This window comes from Melanotaenia boesemani, chromosome 15 (genome assembly GCF_017639745.1).
Source record: "Melanotaenia boesemani isolate fMelBoe1 chromosome 15, fMelBoe1.pri, whole genome shotgun sequence".
Classification (NCBI taxonomy): Eukaryota; Metazoa; Chordata; class Actinopteri; order Atheriniformes; family Melanotaeniidae; genus Melanotaenia; species Melanotaenia boesemani.
The window spans coordinates 13,067,810-13,087,726 of record NC_055696.1 but is presented as its reverse complement, the minus strand read 5'-3'; the positions used below and the strand labels follow the sequence as shown (position 1 = coordinate 13,087,726).

The 19,917-nt window shown below is 39.0% G+C and overlaps 1 protein-coding gene across 3 annotated transcripts; it reads right to left on the bottom strand.

The window, feature by feature from the left end:
* Positions 1–1,286: 1,286 nt before the first annotated feature.
* On the bottom strand, positions 1,287–19,525 carry smg6 (SMG6 nonsense mediated mRNA decay factor). 3 transcript variants are annotated; one of them, XM_042008259.1, is made up of 20 exons: positions 19,423–19,525; positions 14,570–14,704; positions 12,346–14,488; positions 11,993–12,185; positions 11,708–11,818; positions 11,414–11,520; positions 10,971–11,049; positions 10,304–10,414; positions 9,902–10,117; positions 8,337–8,398; positions 8,062–8,207; positions 7,607–7,720; positions 7,158–7,332; positions 5,208–5,427; positions 4,874–5,053; positions 4,583–4,750; positions 4,073–4,217; positions 3,627–3,889; positions 3,207–3,288; positions 1,287–3,077 (listed from the first exon to the last, which is right to left on the bottom strand). In XM_042008259.1, the coding sequence occupies exons 1-20, from the start codon at positions 19,511–19,513 to the stop codon at positions 2,947–2,949; spliced, it is 4,872 nt and encodes a 1,623-aa protein (XP_041864193.1). In that variant the 5' UTR covers positions 19,514–19,525; the 3' UTR covers positions 1,287–2,946. The 3 variants fall into 3 exon arrangements, with proteins under 3 accessions (XP_041864193.1, XP_041864194.1, XP_041864192.1); XM_042008260.1 differs by having other exon boundaries at positions 14,585–14,704; XM_042008258.1 differs by having other exon boundaries at positions 12,346–14,704.
* Between the last annotated feature and the right edge of the window lie 392 nt (positions 19,526–19,917).

Here is a 19,917-nt window from a genome sequence, read left to right as displayed (position 1 = left end):
ATAGCATAAACAAGAGCAGATGTAAGGAAGGAGTGTCACGATCCAAGCAACACTTAGCTGTCCAAAGACCACAGTCTGTCCCATGAGTGATGTATGAGTGCAGTTTAGAGGCTTGCAATTTATCCAAGTGTAATGATGCAGTTTAAAACTGTATAGTTTGACATTTGCATCGTGAATATTTAGAACTGTGCGCCTCTTTTTTTTTCGGATGTTCCATCCGTCATGTGACAAAATAAAAGAAACAAAAACAACCTAAACACAACAATATCACATTAGTAAATGCGTGATGCAGTATTCCAGAGAAAGATTACACATGCACCTGTAATCTGCACTGGAAAACATAGGGTGAATGCATTGTGCATGGCAGCAGAGAGGTTAAAGATGGACATTCCACAACAGACTGCAGGCTGGGAAACCAATCAGCTTCCAGAGGTAGGCTTACAGGGCTTTGATTGGTTGCCACGCATCCCTGTTGTCATGATGATGGGAGTCTGGTCTGCCTGTGTGGTCTGTATCCAGGAGCAAAGTATACTGAAGCAAACGATACGGATGGATAGGCTGCAGAACTTTCCATCCCTGACGCACACGCATACGCGCATATATTCTGTAAATACAGGCTGCGCTGCGTCTCCAAGAATATGACTATGACCACAGATATTAGGGTTTGTATATTCTCATAGCCACTTGTTATAAAAAGTCAGCAATATTATGTGGCAGCGAATTCAAGCAAGCCTGTGGACACTTATCTAACGCCGTTACGCAGTTTACCAGGATGTTATCTATACCTAGGACACATACATGAGTGCAGATGTAGCATCATGCTCTACTCTCCCATTTGTCTTCACCTTCAGCTACCGCATGAGGGCATGCATGCTAAGGGTTTGGTTTGACAGTGATTCAGCCCGTTATGTGACTTCTATAGCCCGCTGTTCCTTGTACCAATGTGAGAATGAATAGCCATCATTTTGTGTTTTATTTATCCACAGTATTGGATTCATTTTTAACATCATTCATGGTTTCTCCTAAGTATTTACTCGATGCTTTGTGCAATTAAAACCACAAAAAATGGTTGTAATTCTAAAATGTAATGAAAATGTCAATTATTTAATGATTAAAAAAACAACCCCATGTAGATTTATTCTTGTGGGTTTCACCCGTTTCATTTACTGGAACATCTGAACATAACTCAAGACTGCTCCTATTAGCTGCCTTTCTGGTTCTGACAGTTTAAATTCTTGAGTATTCTTAGTCACAATCTTCATTTAAACATCAATGGACATGGACACTGGTTTTTAAACATTTTAATGGTGATGAAAAAGTCAGTAGATTTGCTTCAACACAACAACTGCAACAGAGCCACTAACACAACAGATAACAAGTGTACCTTTCTTGCTGCGTCACACGTGATAAGAATAAGCTGATGGCAGTCATTAAACACAGGTGCAGGACACTAATTTCTAAATCCATATAAAAACATTTTTGTAAGTGAATGCTGAGCTGTTGCTGCAAACCAGAAGACTCACGTGTGGTTTATCATTTTAAAGCATTGATACAATCTTAGATGGGCAACTAACAAACTATGAGGAAACTCTTAGCAAGGAAAAGCTACTACTGTGTTCATTTATTGTTTGCACATATGACTTCTTGTTGTAGCTGATGTATATTTTACATATATCTGTATGTGAGAAAACAGTCAAAGTCAGAAAACAGGTATCTATGATGAAAACAAACTGTAGATTGTTGTGGTGTTACAAACTGAAAAGCACAAAAATGTTAAGAAATGCTGAGATGGACAAATAAAATTAACCAGTCACCAATGCTACTTGATAATAGTTTCCGCAAAGTTGTCATGAGGGACAAAACCATCTCTTTATGTGCAGTTTTTGTGCCATAGATTTCAACATTCAACATCCCAAAAGTAGTCAATTTTCCTGAAACTGGAAAGCCAACAAACAAATCCATTTGTTTCACTCCTCAAAGAAAGATGTTTACTATTTACAAATACACTGGAACTCATATGAAATAAAAAAAAAAAAGAAAAAAAAACCTGTTTTAATAACTTATGGTTCATTCCTTTTTTGGACCAACTTTGCAGATGCATATTATCAACCCCTTAAAGACAAAATGAAGGCAGAAACTAAATGTTTTACATGTGAGATAAAGAAGTAGTAAAACAAGCAAAAAAAATTACATTCAGTGCTTTTGTTGTTCACAAAAGCTTACAAGGAAAACGCCAAGATAACCAACAGGCATAGAGCGTTTCCTGGATAAGCAGGGAAAGCCATACCTGCCTGTGATATCTTCCTGGTGCCGAGTTCACACGAGGACTTTTAATTAACCCTCAAGACAATAAGCCTCTTTAAACTGTCCTGGCAGAGACCTTCCAGCTGTGCTTCTCTCATCCTGCTGTCCTCTCAGTTCTGCTGCAAAGGCCAAACAGTCTAGCCTGGGACCTCAGAGAAGCTTGGAAGTGCGATTTATAGCATTCATTACTACTGACCCTAATCACTTTAATGATTATAGACTTTCCCCTTCTATGGTTTTATTCTATCATTTGCTTCAAATTAAATGCTGCTTGCAAGGTGCACATTAAACAGGTGCAGAGGTTTGAGGTTGGACACGATAACCTACAGATCCAATGACTCCATTTTACCTCCTTTCTCCTTTGAATTCCAACCCTTCTAAGACTTATCAAGTCTTGCCCGCTCTTTCTGGGGAAGCTTACTGATCTGAATGCATACATACACACGCACACTTCATCACAAGGAGGAAAAAGCTCACCTGCTCTACAATTGCTTGTATTTCATAAGAAGTGGTTCTTTATGTTATCATTTCTCCCCCCCCCAGATATTTCCTCTTTTTCCCCTGCTCAAGTGACTTCTCTCCTGGCTGAGTGACAAGCAGGCTTCAGTAGTTGGGTTCCTGTGGGTTCCAGATTAATCTGGTTCAGCCCACTTTGGCCCAGCTGAGAAAAGCAGGGATGTCTCTCACAGGGACGTTGCGGGTCAAAGCTTTGACACGTAGATTGCGGTCATCTGTAAGGAGTACCACCTCTCTCAGCAACCTCACTGTCCCATCTGTATGTGAAGCAGCAAGTCAAAGAAGAGTAAGAAAAAGACTCAAAATACTTTAATTCATGAAATGTACTAAAAAATGAGAGAAATAGAAACACTGGCAGATAATGAATGACAGTCAATGATACATACTTCTCTGATGAGGCATAAAATCTTTTGCTTTGTCTTTGCAGTAGTGGAGGCAACATGATAAAATCACATCGTCGTTGTTACCCTGAGGAACAAAAGATAGTGACTGAGAAATATCACAACCATATAGCTAAAAAAAGATTAATTTTGTCTTCTCTCTGCAGCCTAGGAGCAACAGCTGATAAACGACACTGTCCTCACTGTCTGAGGAAGACTGCAGCTGCCAGTCGAAACAGGTCAAGGTAAAAAAAAATAAAATAAAATAAGGACTAACATTTTCTACTTAAACATTTGTCTGAAAGAAGAAACCATTAAAATAACACCAGAACCAGTTGAGTAATGTTTCATTAGCACATGACAGCTGCTCCTCAGCAAATCAAACAGCTGTTTGCAATTTACTGACACATCTGGTGAGATTCCTACCTGTTGTCCAGAGGTGTCTTCACTGCGGAAGGCAATAGACTCGAGCTGATTTCCTCGGCTTGTCAGGGCTCTGAGGCATGGTTCTCTGGCTTCAAACCCTTTCTCCAAGAAAGTCACTGCCAACCGAGCCTTCTCCTGCACTGCCCGCACGTGGGCTGCACTAACATTATAATTGCCACGACCGCTAGTGCTGCGCCCTCCTGACCCGACTGCTCCACCAACAACATCCTGGCCTTTTGCCAAACCATCTAACTCTGTAATCACTGGCAGAGAAAGAACAAATTACACTTAGCAAATATACATGAAGTAAGATTGACTGTTTCGGCAATGACTTTGTGCTATATCAAGAACTCATAATTTTACACATGCAACTCAGTCCACCACCACTAAGCTTTCTTGGATGTTTTCATTCTTGACATTATTTTCTTCCTTTCTATTTGTCTTACCAATGAGTGGCACAACTATGATGTATGTTCCACACTGAAGGAGTTTCTTCAGGCCTGCCAAATGATCAATGAATCCATTAGTATCTGGGACCAAGAAGAGAGGCCTCACTTCCAGTTCCAACTGGCCGCCAGTCTGGAGCACAGCCTGGAAAACATGACCATTAAAAATAAAAGTGAAGCTCAGCTTTGTCTTAGCATGAGTTTAGATGTGTAGATGTCTAACCCTTTTCTTTCATAAATACTTAATGAATACTTCCTAAACCGCCAACAAAGATATTAATAAAAAGTCAGGTCTTCAAATCATTAATGATGGTTTGTGTAGTTTTTTTTTTAAATTAAATTTAAGGTGAAACTGTTGTGCTACTATATGATGCAAATCTAGTAAGAACTTTTGCTAAAAATTCATTAGCAACAAAACAGAGCATTTAAGATCTGAATCGACATCCACACAGAATAATGTTAATTTGAATACACTAATTGTCGGGATGTACCAACAAAATGTTTATTTACCTGTATTTTGTCCCTGCGTTTCTGCTGCTGTGCCAGTTTGTTAGCGAGGGCATGGCGGCGCGCCTTCAGCTGTCTGATGTCATTCTCACTGTCTTCTGCCTCGTCAAAATCCTCCTCTCCCTCTGATACAGACAGCGATGACTCTGCCTCTAGTATGACGTCATCCACCTGTAAAATAGACACAGATAAGGATTAGACTCACTTTCAGCAATGCAACTTTTACTATAAACATCTTATTTAAACTTTTTTTGTTGCTAAAAGAATTGAAAACAGGAGATAAGAGACAATTACCTCTTTGTCTGTTAGTGAATCCTGCCTGCTTTTTGTAACTTCTGAGTTGTTAGGTGAAGGAGACATTGCCACAGAGATGTATTTGCCTCCCTTGAAGGCCAGTAGAGGCTCTTCCTGTCCGCACAGGGCCTCCAGAAAGTACTTCAAAACGGTTACTCTCTTACAATCTGCTGCGATTGCCTGATAAAAGAGAATGGAGAGTATAGGTGGCATGATCATTGGGAGCAGAAAGTTAGATGTAAAACCTGGCACATGGATGTATATATATATATATATATATATATATATATATATGAAATCAGTGTTTCAGTACAAACAATTACTTTTCACTCACCATGTCAGTGTGTCTGTCTGTGTAACACGGCTCCTGTGGTGCAGCCAGCAGTGGTACAAAGCCAGCAAGCAGCCTGTCTTCCTTCAACTGAAGCACTGTAAGCTCTTCATCTCCTTCACCCTCATCACTATCGATCTTATACAGCGGTACTTCCTCGTGGTCCACACGTGCCAGCACATTGCACAAATCAGCCAGGCACTGCCAAACATCAGGACTGCAGCTTGAGAGAGGGAAAGTCAGGTGATTGTGAGGAATTTTCAAATATTACCATCATGAGAGGTAGCATGTTTTGTGTCAGCAGAGATCATGAGCAGAAAATAGATTAACTTGAGGCAATATTCTAAGGCAGGATTTTCAGGACAAAGTCCAAATAATTTGATCGGAGTTTTTTTTTTTTTTTTTTTTTCCAGATGCTGTCAACATTAGCACATCACAGCAGGGGCTTTCTGGTGGAGAAGTGCTCTTTTGGTTTAAAATACAAGGGAGGACATGTGTAGAAAAAAGCGGTCTGAAGCATGCAGGAGGTAGAAGGTGATTCAGAAATCCTGCAGTGGAAATTGCTGTGTTTTTTTGCCATCCACTGTGATTGGTAGATGAAACTCCTTATTGTTTTGTACTGTATAAGTGACGAGTGAGTGTAAAACAGCACACAGTCAGCAGAAAGGACAAACTCACCAGCACACATACAAGCTTAACGTAATAAGTCAATTAATTGCACAGTAAGAAAAAATGAAAACGACAAGTTTGCCGGCTGCAACAATTTTCATTTGTTTTTTTTTTCTTCCTTTACCATAGACAGCATATGATAATAGGTTTCACTATGGAGTATCTCGACTTTCGTTTCTTAAGTGATCTCTCTCATGTCATACTTGACAGCAAAATGTTGCAGCACGAGAGCCATTCAAAAGGCAGAGGTACCTTTACTAACAAAGTTTCACGAATTTGCAGCCTGTGAGTAGTAGCAAGCCAGGGAAACTGGGGATTTGGAAGGGAAAAACCAACGATGGAATTAGCTTCAAAGCCGAACGTGACGGCTGCAGTGTGGGAGCACTTTGTGTTTAAAACAAATGACCGCGGTAAAGCATTTAACCTGTGCGAGCCGGTATGCTGCATTTGTTTTACAGGGCTGCCAACTCTCGCACATTGGCCGTGAGATTCACGCATTTAAGTGGCTTCTAACGCTCTCACGCTAAACCTCCGATTTCTCAAGCTGAAATACACATCAAGGGCAATGCCGGATAATCAAGGGGTTCTGGAGGATTGCCAGCGGGCCCCATTACTTTTGGGCCGGCTTTCCGGCATATGTGAAAAAGGCGCAGCGTCGCGCTGCAGCAGTACGGTTCACTGCTCATAGATCAGTCTGACACGCAGTGATGAGGGGAGATATTTCAGCTTCACGAACAACAGCGATGCCCAGTTTTTGAAGGGTAATTTTGCAGACACTTAATTATTTATCATACTTTTTTTTGGTTGTGTTTGGTTTTCAGTCATTGTTAATGAGACTGAGAGTCCATTCTATTTATTGTTTTGTTATTTAAAATTTCTTCCAGTTCCAGTGTAAAACGTTCTTTAAAAATTAAAGTTTATTGATCTGTGACAGGGTGTACTTGTACTTATTATGGCATTGTTATTATATTAGTTGAAAATGGTCTCAAAATGACAACATTGCTTTGTGCAATGCTATTGTTTATCCCAATAATTTCTGAGAAAATTAATCACACAGCAAAATTTGTTACTGTGGCAGGCCTAATTGTGTAGCACAAAATGGATTAATGACATTTAAAAAGACATGATTTAAATGGAGTTCCTTTTTAGTTTCTAATATCTAAATGTTAACAAAATAACTTTTGTAAGCCAATATACTTTTAAGAGACAGATTTCAGATTGACAACTTCTTCCCACTGCAACTAAATGTCCAAAAGATGACCACTTCAGCCTTAAAATACTTACTCTATACTGCATGGTGGTGGGTTCCACTGGTCTGGGTGTCCCAACATCCAGTCAGACCAGACTTTGATGCTTGGTAACAGTTCTCTCAGGTCCAGAGGGAAGGCAGACACTCTGACCATACCTTCCCGCTCCTCTGCTTTACCTTCCTCCTCGCCATCTGCCATGGACACTGGTTCTGAAAGAAATTTAAGTAAAAAATAAAATAACATTTTAAAACAAACTTAACACACTATAAAAAAAAGAGAGAAAAAAGGTGGGGACAAATAAATATCAGGGATGCACCAATTTCTTGTTATCAGAATAGACCCATACTCAGTCTGACCATCTATGACCAGTGACGCTTAATAAAACTTGCTAACTTATCCAGCAATGGATCAGCCCAAGATAAAAAGAGAATCAAAAAAAAAAAGTGTTTCACCAAAAAACATTAATAGTTTTTGACAGTGTACCAGCAGGAGTTTCTTTGAGCAGCTCTGTGCAGCGCTGCACCAGCAGTGCAAACATGCCGAGGCCCAGTGCAGTGCTTTGTTCGAGTAAAACCGACCGTACTTCTCCTTCTTCACCTAATGGAAAAACAGAAGAGGTACTTTAAAGATTTGTGTACAATCTCAGCATTAAGTGTTGTATTTTTAACTTGTATTTAAGTTGTAAAAATAAATGCTTAATTGCACAACTAAATGATTCCAAGAAAGATTATCTAAAGGGATATTGGCCACTGGGTGTCATCATACACTAACATTTCTCAAACTAAAGCACATTCTATAATTTCAGCAATAAATTAAATCCATGTTAATAAAAAGTAGGTAAGCCTGTTGGCTTGTTATACTTTTTCATTTCTTGAGTTAGTTTGTTAGTTTCTTTGAGTTAGTTAATCCTGTGTACTGTTCTATGGGTGCAGTATTACCTCTCTTTTGAGCATTGTGAATGGCAAACATGTTGATGGTGATTATCTGCAACATGTTAGTGCTGCCCAGCAGTGAAGGGCTGTGCTGGAGCAGCCTCTTGAAGTCCTGCAGAACATGGCTTGCCACTCCAGGGAAGGTTTCCATTCTGCAGATGTAAAACAGGCTTATTCATAATAGATAAACACAAAGGTAAACAGGAATAAACTTTTCTGACTCATCTGCCTTCCTTCTAAACACATCAAGTCCATGAAGATAAAAGCTGGTAAACACTCACCCGACTTTAGTGAAGAGCTTTCCATGAGCATGCAGGAAACTCAGAATGAATCTCTTATTTAGCTACAGAAAAAGAGGAAAATAAAACGCATTACTAATCTTTTGAAACGGTTCTGTGCAAACTACAAATCCACATATACAGCTCATGACAAGAAAACGTATCTTCGTCCAAAGACAACGCCCATGGAGAGGAGAAGAGCTTATGTAAACATTTTGGACTAAATAAACCAACACAAATATATGCAGACAAACATGCACACACATACATTCAAAAAGATAGTGCTAGATGATCCAACCAAACTGTTATATTTCTTTATTTTTAAAGTGAATGACAATATGCAATTCATTATTTAGAAAATATATTTAATGTAAAATCATTGCTAATAATATTATTGAAGAGTATTTGCATTCTGATAACTGTAATTTGGTCCCAAATTGTAAAATATCTTTGCTTCTTTCCTACTTTGTGTTCTAAAAGTGATTTTAAAACTAAGTTCCCGATGAAGCTGTTCCCATTAATGTTTTTATGTTTGTTATTAGACTATAAGGGGTTGAAAGAACAAAAATAAAAATGCTGTGAGCTAAAATGGTTCAGAGAAAATAAATGCTAATTGAAAAACAGAGGGTTAAATAATCAAATTGGATGCATTTATCATTCCCCATTTGCAGCACTAAATCTGCTGTTTCTATAATGAGAAAAGTAGCTTCAAGGGTGGAAATAAAGAATTTGAAATACAAAAATAAAGCAATGAAAAGGTTTTTCATTATGATGTTTCATTAATAAGTCAAATGAAAAGAAAGAGTGTTGAGCATAAAGAGTTGAGCGTGACTCTCCACCATGTGGTGGCAGCACCACATTACTGTGCTCTCTTGTAGGTATAATTTTATATTCAGAAATACTGTTCTGAAGATACAAGTGCTTAAATTCCACTGACTAAACAAGTGTCCGCATTACAATTCAAATTTTAAAACTGTATACACAACCTGAGCTTTACCTTTGATCTGTCTATGTTCTTATTTTTACAGGAAAACAGTGTTTGGGAGTTTTTAGTAGTTACAAAATGTGGGAAAGGTACCCTTAATACTGTACCTAAACACGTCCTATGAAGTCATACATAAATCTGCACAAATAGGCTTCACCTACAATTCCTTCTGTCTAGACATGATGTAAGGCATCTTGTTCTCTAACAAAGCACACTGACAGAAAAATAAATTAATATTCATCTACTCTTAAGTTTTAATACTAGTTTCCACATAAGATAATTAATTCCCTCATATACACCAAAGTAATAGAGTGTGTAAAGAGGATTAAAAAAATCTTATCTTTAAATGTAGCTTTAACAGTGGAAATATTAGATTATTAAAGTTTAAGTTTAAGGACAACTGTGAAGTAAAAAAATGATAGAATGACTGAAGAAAAAAAATTACAAGTCACAAACACCTAAGTGGACAAAATGCTCAAATAGAATAGAGAAAAATAATGTGTTTACAAAAACAGCAATCTCACTTCAGGCACACATGAGACTATGTGTGTGTAAGTGTGATTAGGGGATAGGTGATTCTTACATCAGTAGCACTTAGACTTCCCATCTCTCCATCCTGTTCCGAGTCTCTGCTGGACTCACTCCCTCCTCTTTGTGAAGACGGGGTTGCTGCTTGTCCACTAGGACGAATCCAAATCTCCACACGTGCTCCTTCTTCCCCTCTTCCTCTCCCTTTTACTGCAGGACCATGGGAGCCTCCCTCATGCTCCTGTCTTCTCTTGGTATCAAGCTGCTCTGCCTACGAAATCAACATTTGTAAGCAAAAAGAACTTTCCGCACCTAACTGAAGACAAACCACATTATTTCATTAACAAAGTTCTGATTTAAAGATATTTTCTGCTTGTACCTATTCAGAGCTTTGCATTTGAGTTAAAACTGATGTGTTGATGGAAGTTTTACAGTCAGCTCACAACACATATTTTACCTTACGCTTAGCCTCCTCAAACAGACTCATCAGGCTTTCCTTTGCAGTTAGAATGGGGTTGGAAGCTGCTAAACTGCGCATATAATAATACACAGCATCTAACTTCCGCTTCTGTAGGCGACAGAGATGGATCAAGAAGAAGAAGGAAGAGTTACACCCAAGTTTGGGTACAAACAAATCAATCCTTAATATACAGTTGTATTGTTCAATCAAATTCAAACAAACAGCATAAATCTCAAACCCATTTACTTAACAGAACTTTGTCACAGCAGAGATTTTAACCCATCATGGTATAAAGCACAGGTGGAATCAGTTATATTAAAGATGGCTTAGTTCCTTCTAGTGTCTCAGTAAACCATTCCATCGGACCAGTATGCACATTTATTGAAAAATTTGTAAACTATCAATGACAGCCTAAATTCCAATGAGATCCGAATCATGTGGTTGAATCTGAGCAGACAAAAATGCTATTGTACATCTACACATTTGTCCTGTTACTTCTGTCAGTGATTCATTCATCAATAAATGCCAACATGCCAGTTCTTTGGCTTGCCATACCTCAAGAAAAACGAGAAATGCAAAACAAGAATATTTCAACTTAAACACTCAAATAATAGCCACAACAACAAATAAATGTCCAAAAAGTTACGTAATACATGCCACTCACTGTGTAGACTGCCAACAGTGCGAGTTGGTTATATGGTCGTCCATTTTTAGGGGCAATCTGCTGGGCTTTCAGGTACCAGCTAAGAGAAAACCAATCAAACCATGAAATGATGAGATGCCAAATGGAAACAGAGCAAACAAACAAAAACTTAAATAATTATTTTCTCATTTAACCTATTATATACAGCATGAGGGAAATAATAGTCAAAAGTTGTTAGATCTTTTCACATAAATATAATAACCCATTGTTTTTAAGAAAGTAAACAGGAATTAAATCGTTCTACAAAAAATGATCCCATTCCTCTTGGACTTAAGAGTTACTATATTATTACACTGTAACATTATAATGTAGACAAAAAAAAACAAAAATTTAATACCTATACTAGTGTAGAACATGTGGAAGACATTTTACAAAGCTTTATGAATGTTGAAATGGCGACTTACCTGCGTGCCTTTCCATAGTTGGCAGAGTCACTGGCTTGTTCTCGGTACCGTGCTATATCCCCCTGACAAATCATACAGCGCTGAGCGCTTATAAGTGCATACTTAACCTAAAAAAAAAAGGACAGAAGTATTAGAAAAAGTTTGCACATAATGTCAGGCTTAATCAAATTAAGCTTAACATTGTACAAATGATCCGATTTCAGATGCATCAAGTATACACAAAGAAAACTATGGTACAAGTATGACGACAGGTTAAGTACACAAAAACACAAACCAAAAGCAGTACTGGTTTACCGTTTTGCGTAATGGACGAGCCCTGATAGCCATGCCATCCATGTAATCTTCTAATGTAAAGTGGTACACTGTCTGCAACTTCTGAAGCAGTCCATCAAAGAAGAGAGCTCCCTGCAAGATAGAGAAAGTCAATCACATTTCTATAGACAAATGCAAACTGTACTCAGATTCAAATTCCTGCAACAAAGAAAAAGCTACTGTGAGGTAGCAATTGGTTTAAAGTATCTACAAACAGGAAACCAGACACAAGTTGTACCAAGTCCAAATTTCCCACATGTTCCTTACCTCATCCAGAAGTGTGAGCAGCATGTTCCTAATATGGCGGGTGTTTTCATTGTTGGGGTCTTTAAGTAGCTGCCGGAAGCTCTCTATAACCTGGTAAAACACATTCTTCCACAAAGCCTGATCCACATTCTGAGAGTCTGAGAACTCAATGTCTATCAGGATGGCCTGTTCATATAGTCCCAAAAGGTCCGCTCTGACAAAAAAAAAAAGAAGGGTTCAATAGTGTTTTATTTTCTATTCAGGTTTTTTACTAATCAGCCCCAAAATGCTTCAAACCAAGTAAGTAAAACAGAGGAGATGAAAACATAAAACAAATGCATAAAAATGCCACCAATATTTTTCTTAATGCTCACCTGAGCTGGGCCATGCGTTCCAGTCCATCGGCACTCACTCTATCCCTGGACAACAGGTTACTGAGCTGAAGCTCATGGGCATCTGCTGCCCTCAAAAGCCTGACCAGTTCCCCTCTGGTTTGTTGCTCTGCCTCTTCAAATGTCAATCCACCTCCCACGCCTGGTTGGGAATAACCCGCTCCCCTGTAGCTTCCACAGAATTGTCCAATGCCAGGGCTTGGGTACATGCCATTGGAATTACTCATTTGATAGTGCCCCATATTATAAGAATACGGATAACGATGGCTGGTGGTGTTGGGATTATGAAGGTTACTGGTGGGCATGGGGTAGCAATATGGATTGTCTGAGTTTTGAAATTTGTAGTAGGCCATAGCAGCTGCCTGCTGGGATTGAAAGTGCTCCCCCTGTGCGACCGGAGGACTGCCTGCTACTTCATCATCTGTGTCCAGAAAGTGAAGCTGCCCATATCCTGTCCCAGTCTGAAGATACACAGGCTGTTTGACGGATGAATGCTGTGAGGGTTGACTGCTAGTAAGAGCAGGTTTCTGATCTGGATTATTTGGGTCCCAAAGTCGTCTTACTCCTCCTCGGCCTCCTCTACTCCTGGAAGCTGTTCCTCCCCTGATTCCACCAAAAAGAAGCCTTTGCCCTACCTCTGATGAGTTAGAGATGTCTGTGCGGGCTGGAAGCACAAGGATACCTCCACCTCTGCCAACTGGGCCTTGCTGGCGATGCTGTGCTCCCCCACTACGTGATGGGGTACATGATTGTTTTTCTAGAGGAACCCTTAGGATTCCACGACCTCCACCTTTGTTTGACTTTGTTCTCCTCTCTTCTACTCGTCTCTCCATATTAATTTCTTCCTCACCACCTCTTTTTCTCCTCCTCCTCCACCTATCTTCAGCTCTGTCACTAATCCCACTGCCTTCCCCTGACTCTGATGACGAATCCTCGTTGTTTGTCCAGCTTTGTAAATGGCTCCTTTTCTCACTGTTTTCAAGCATTTCTTTATTATTGTGCAGGGAGTGCAGCCATGGCCACTTTGTATTCTCTACATCCATTCCTCTTCCAGGACCATCTTGGCTAGTCACACTGCTAGCTGAGCTACTGCTATACGTTCTATTTCGTGAATGCCGAACATCAGATTTGGAATAGCGTTTTGAGGTTGGTGTTGTGGCATTTGCATTGGATCTATGTCTATCACCTCGTTCTGCAGCCCTATTTAAATTTCTGGATGTCTTGGCATTTTTCTCAGACTCTCTGGAACTGCTGTTATCTCCTTTTCTGTTTTCTTTGCAATTTTCTTTTCTTTTGCTTTGGTGTGCCTCTCTTGTTTTATCTATTTTTTCCCCATCTGCAGCTTTCTTGTCTTTTTCCTTCTTAGGTTCTCCTATTCTGTTCATTTCTCCACCACCTCCTCCATCTTCTTTTCTGGAATCTGTTTTCTTTTCTTTTTCTTTCTCTACTTTTTTTCTATGAATTCCCTTTTCTCTCTTCTTCCCTGCCTTATCTCCCTCAATCTTGGTTTCGGCATCTTGACTTGTGATTTGTTTAGCAGTACTTTCCCCTTCTTTGAAAGTTAAATCTGCAGTAGTTTTACCTGCACACCCGATTTTACCACCCTCTTTTATGTTGAGTTTTTCAACTTTGCTTGTAATTTTTTTCACAGAAATATCTACACACTGACTTCCTTCCTCTCCATTTACTTCACTGCAATCAGACAACTTCACTCCCTCCTGTACTTTAACTTTATCTTTCCCTCCCTGCTTTTGTATCATTTTTTTTTTGTCCCCCGCCCTTGCGTTAAACTGAGATTCTGGCTCATGGTTTTGCTCATGCTTACAGGGGGGAGGCTTATCCTGTTCTTTTCCAACACTACAGTCCTTGCCTTGGATATTCCTCCGGCTCCCAGGCTGATAAAATTCTCTGTCAGGTTTGCGAACTTTCTTTGCAAGTTTAGCAGCTCCAACAGCTTCCTGGTGTTCTGTGTCCTTCTCAACAACTCCTTTTTCATGACTTGTATCCATTTTAACCTGTGGCTGGATGACCTCTCTACAGTTGTGAGTATTACTGCCGTCGCCACTCATTCTGTCATCATTTCTTTTGTTGGTACTTGATCCTCCACCGGTGCACCCTTGGTTCTCTAAAATATTTTGAAAGACTTTATTATTCTCACTTGGTGGTGACGGATCATGCTCATGTGAATCAGCAGTTGAGGGATTACTTTGACTAGTTTCGCCCTCCCCATTGTCTCGATGTCGCCGTCCGTGTCCAGTTGTTGGTTGGTAACGCTGCAGATCAGGACGCTTTCCTTCACGCTTCTTAGACTGCTTGTGTAAGCAATGCTCCTGTTGTCCCCCTGCAAAATTAAAAACATATCAAGACTTAATGTCAGCTATGCAGACATTGTAGAATAAGTATTAAAGCGCGATATGCTTTGAAGATACATCAGCTGAAGTTCTGTTGGTTGAGAAGCTGGTGCTTTGGGATTCTATATGGTCTTAATCATGTCTCTGCATATGTACTGGTGAGGAGTCCCTTTGGGGCTGTAACACACGTTTTATGATTTTAACTAAACTTTGGTGTCATTAGGTTCTTGCTCTGGTTTATCATTTCTGACACACACAAGGGAAGCACAAAAATGACCAAACAGAGAGATCAAGGGTTACATGGAAGGGAATGTTCCCAATATTTGATTACAAATGGGCTTGTCCTTTAAAGTATCAAGTTATAAAAGTATGTTTTATCATACATCTCTCCAAATGATCATGCACTCAGCTCTGCATTAATTATATCTTCAGATTTATGCACGTCATCCATGTCAATGACACAGATGCATCACCATATCTTTTTTTTTTTTTTTTTTTTTGTCTCCTCCTCACTAGATGAAGCAATATTAGTTAATCTATTTCAGTGGACAGATGGATGTATGTTATTTTCTCCAGACATCGGCTTGGCATTCTTTCTTATACCACTGTAAAACAGCAATTGCTGCCGTAGAACGGCAAGTGCTATACAAGGTGTTATAAACTTAAGATCAAGCCATTTCATTGTCATACTTACGTCTTTCTGCTACCTTAATATGCCAGGCGAGGGTGCAACCTTGTAGGGGAGGCTACTAACACCAGAAGCCTATTAAGCATTCTAATTTTTCCCCACTATTACTAGATTTGATGGGGGAAGGGAAGCGGAACTGTAAACTGTTCAAATATTGTAAGTATAGCGCTTTTTACAGATAAAAGTGCAACGTGCTTTATAATAAAATCTATAAAAACAGAAAAAAACATAGAAACAGAGCATAAAATGCAAATATAAAAAAATATTGTTTAAAACAAATACAATTTCTTTAAAACATTGTACATCAGAAATACTGGCTGTCTTTTAGATAATAAGAGCGATGTGTTAAAACTGTTTGAGCTCTTACTATTGATTCAATAATCAGTTTGAGAAGCAGTATTTATCTATAAAACAAGCAAATGGAGAAAAACCCTGGTCACTTACCACAAATTTACATTTTAAAATCCAGGTAGAAAACTATTTTATTTTCTTATGAAAGCGTGACGTGCTTTCCATCATCCATAAATGTTATTTTTATTTTTGTGTTGGATTTAACAGAAAAATGTCTTTATTTTATTCACAATGTTCTTCTATGCACACAAATTTGTCATTGTGTTGTTTGCCATATTAATAAAATTTGCAATATAAATAAAATTGCCTCAAATAATGGGATTATTCTAGACTGTTTAGTAGGGCTGGGCAATTAATCGAATTTTAATCGCAATTACGATCTGGGTTTTGAACGATCATAAAAATGAAATGGTTCGATTATTTTTTGTCCTTCGATTTGTGCTGTTTTCAAATCGAGCGCAGCTGTCATTGCAGCGCTTTGCTGCAGACTCCTCCCACAGCCCCGACCGCTTTAGTTTTATTGAGAATGAGTTGCAGACACCTGGACACACGGGAGGCGGCGTTGCTTCTTCTCCATCATTTTCTATGTAAACTTACGCGAGGAAGCGAAAATCGCTGCTCTCCTCCAGCCAAGCGACAGTCGTGCATGTAAAATGTTGCGTTCGTGCACACAGACGTGCACACGGGGGCTTGCGACGCAACACAAAAAAATAGAAAAATGTTCAATTTTTGTGAGTCGCAACTAAATAATCCACCAGCTCCCAGAGTCACAGAGAGAATAACGTTATAAACAGAACATTTTTCTCAATTAACACTGTGAACAATCCGGGATTTCAGAAACTCATCAACACTTTGGACAAACGGTATCACTGCCATCTCAACACCATTTTAGTGGACTGTCTCTTTCTTCCCTGTATGATGAGTGTAGTGAGGGTGTTGTGAAAGACGTGGTGACAGTCCGATGTTTTGCCACCGCTACGGACCTGTGGTAAAGCTGCACCAGAGCCGTATAGAAATGTCGCGGATTTCAACGTGAAAACGAAATGTCTCCAGACTCATTTTTTTTTCCAGATCACACTGGGGAGAACATCGCTGCTGGTCTGAGACAAACAATAGCTACGTGGGACCTGGATGGAAAGAAACTAGTCTGTATTACTACAGACAACGCTTCACATGTCACACTGGTTGCCCCTCTCCCATTGTCTCTCTCTCTCTCTCTCTCTCAATAGAGTAATAATTGTGTTAAATAATCAAGATCTCAATTTCAATCAAAATAATCTAGATCCTATATTCTCAAACTGTGGTACGTGTACCACCAGTGGTACGCGAGAGCCTCTTGGTGGTACTTAGAGGAAAGTCATAAATATTTTTTAAATAAAATTATTAAACATTAAGGGTCGCGGGTAAGCTGGAGCCTATTCCAGCATTACCGGTGAGAGGCAGGTACACCTGGACAGGTTACCTGTCCATCGCAGGGCCAACACATAGGGAACAAACAACCACAACGGTGGGAGGAAGCTGTAGAACCTGGAGAGAACCCAGGCATACACGGGGAGAACATGCAGACTCCACACAGAAAGACCACAAAGTTCGAACCTCCCCCTCCAGCTGAGATTCAAACCAGCGACCTTCTTGCTGTGAGGCTGTGGTGCTAACCACCACACCACCGTGCAGCCCAGTTCCTTTATGAACTGTCCATAGCTAATAGCTATGTATGTTATAGCTTAATATGTTTGCTACTGTATGTTCAGGTTTTTCATGATGGTGGTACTTGGTGAGCTCGATATTTTCTCATGTGGTACATACTGTAAAAAGTTTGAGAACCACTTATCTAGATTATTATTTTTGCCTTAATTGAGCAGCCCTAACTCATATTATGGGTCAAAGCCCAAAGCATAAATGTGGGTTTTAACGTGAGTTTAAACATAGGCTGGTCTAAAAAAGTTTTGATGAGGGGGGCAAGCACTGACTAAGATAAGGGGATCATAAATGAGATTTTTTTTATGCCTAGATTTAAGTAAATAATTAACTGATTAGTATAACTTACATGGTCATCAGATGTTAAATTTGGAAAAACAAACAGCCGATGATATTTTTCAGTATTGATGTACAACAAGAGTGCCCAAGTACGGTCCTCGAGAGCTTCTATCCTATAACTTTTAGATGCATCCCTTCTCTAACACACCTGAATCAAATGAATGGCTTATTACCAGGCGTCTGCAGAGCTAAATGACATGTGAATGAGGGAATTCAGCCATTTGATTCAGGTGTGTTGGAAAAGGGCTGCATATAAAAGTTGCAAGATAGTACATCTAAAACAACATATATTTGTATTACATGCTGCATTCACTGACACTTGAGACATCTGAAGTTTACCTAAGTGAAGGTTAGTTTACACTTAATATTTATTGGCAATTCATTACTTCCAGTCATGCCTTTCTGTGCAGATAAACCGCACTCTGATGGTGAAATTGGTATTTTGTTAATTTGTTACCCCCAAGAACAGACCACATCACCTACACTTTTGAAAACTTGCTCAAACTCTTGGTGGTTGGTACGAATTTTACACAGGTAGTAGGCGTTGTCACTAATGTGAAAGGTCTGCACCCCACAGTGGCAAACCGCTGAGGGATCGGCAATTGCTGATGGAAATTGGCTTTGGCAGTTTTAGAGCAGCGATAGACCATTGAGGAAATGGCAACTACCGTTTGCCCTTTTGGGATCTTATCACTGCTGTTTTTTGGCACTATATGGTGAGCCATAATTCACCCCTGCTTGGAAAGATTAAGCATTTGGTCAGTGTTCCTTACATACACAATCCTTACACCATACCCTGTCATTAACTATTCGGCCATTGATGCAAACTTCCAGAATTGTATTACTTGTATCTTAAAAACTTATATCTGTCCGCCTCTGGAGTGTAATTTAACACATCGCTGGCATATAAGTCTTGATTTGTTCAAATTCGGTTGCACTCGTGTTCAAAGTTCAAACGCATCAACAAGTTAGTGGTTTAAGTTTTGTTGCATTTTGGAAAACTTGCCAACTCTTTTTTAAATTTTTTTTTATTTTAGAAACATTAAATAAACATAAAGTAGTTACAAAATTTCTGAAAAGTATACTACCATGATAAGCACAGGCCGTATTAACACAATCTCAAATAATAGCCACACTGTTTGAACAGGTCAAGCAGTGCAGTTTACATGTTAAAAATGTACACATGGCAAACAACATGAGAAACATCTGTTTATGGCATTTTTTTGTTGAAAGTTTTCAGTTAAACGATTATTCTTATCAGTTAGTGACGCTACTTAAGTTTCTACCGTTAACGTCACAGAACATTAAGACACATAGCTTCTTCTACAACTAAATCGCTCGCATATAAGAAAACGAAATAACACGTAAATCAGGAATAGCTAAATTGTCACATTCTTAGCATACATATTAGATAACATGGGTTTTAATTTTGAGGGGACAATTAAACAGACCGCGCGGAACTAAAGAATAAACGAACACAAAGCTAGCAAGCTAACAATATTAGCTTGTTACAAACTTAGCAACTCCCCGGGCCACTTTTAACCAACTAGATTAGCTATTTAGTTTTTTATTTAATATGAGCGATTCCCCTCCAATGTTTCCCTTCAACTTAACGGAGTCATTCCCTCTTACCTTTCAAAATCTCCGTATTGTTAAGTGAATTCGAAGCTTCAGCTCGCAGTTCCGCAGCTGAGATTCGCACTCTGTCCAATTCGTTCGCCATCTTTGCTTTCACACAAACACAACAAGTACAGTGGCCGAGCAGGAACAAACATATTCACACCGTGATGTTGTAGTGAAGGTAGTCGGGGAGTGTAGTAGTTCTGCTCATTTATCTGTGCATACACATCAGTGTGTATATGATTGATAATGAAGACGCAAATGTAAAAGAAATCTAAAATATTTTTTAGCGTCAGTCAGGCTTAATTGTATAAACCAATAAGCCATTGTTTAAACTGTGTGAAGTGTAGTATTTATAAAATGCAAGAAAAAAAAAAAGAATATATATATATATATATATATATATATATATATATAGTGAGTGTGTGTGTGTGTGCGTGTGTGTGTAAATGTGTGTGTTTTGAATTATTTCTATAGTTATTTAACTAAATTAATGTAGTTCTAAAA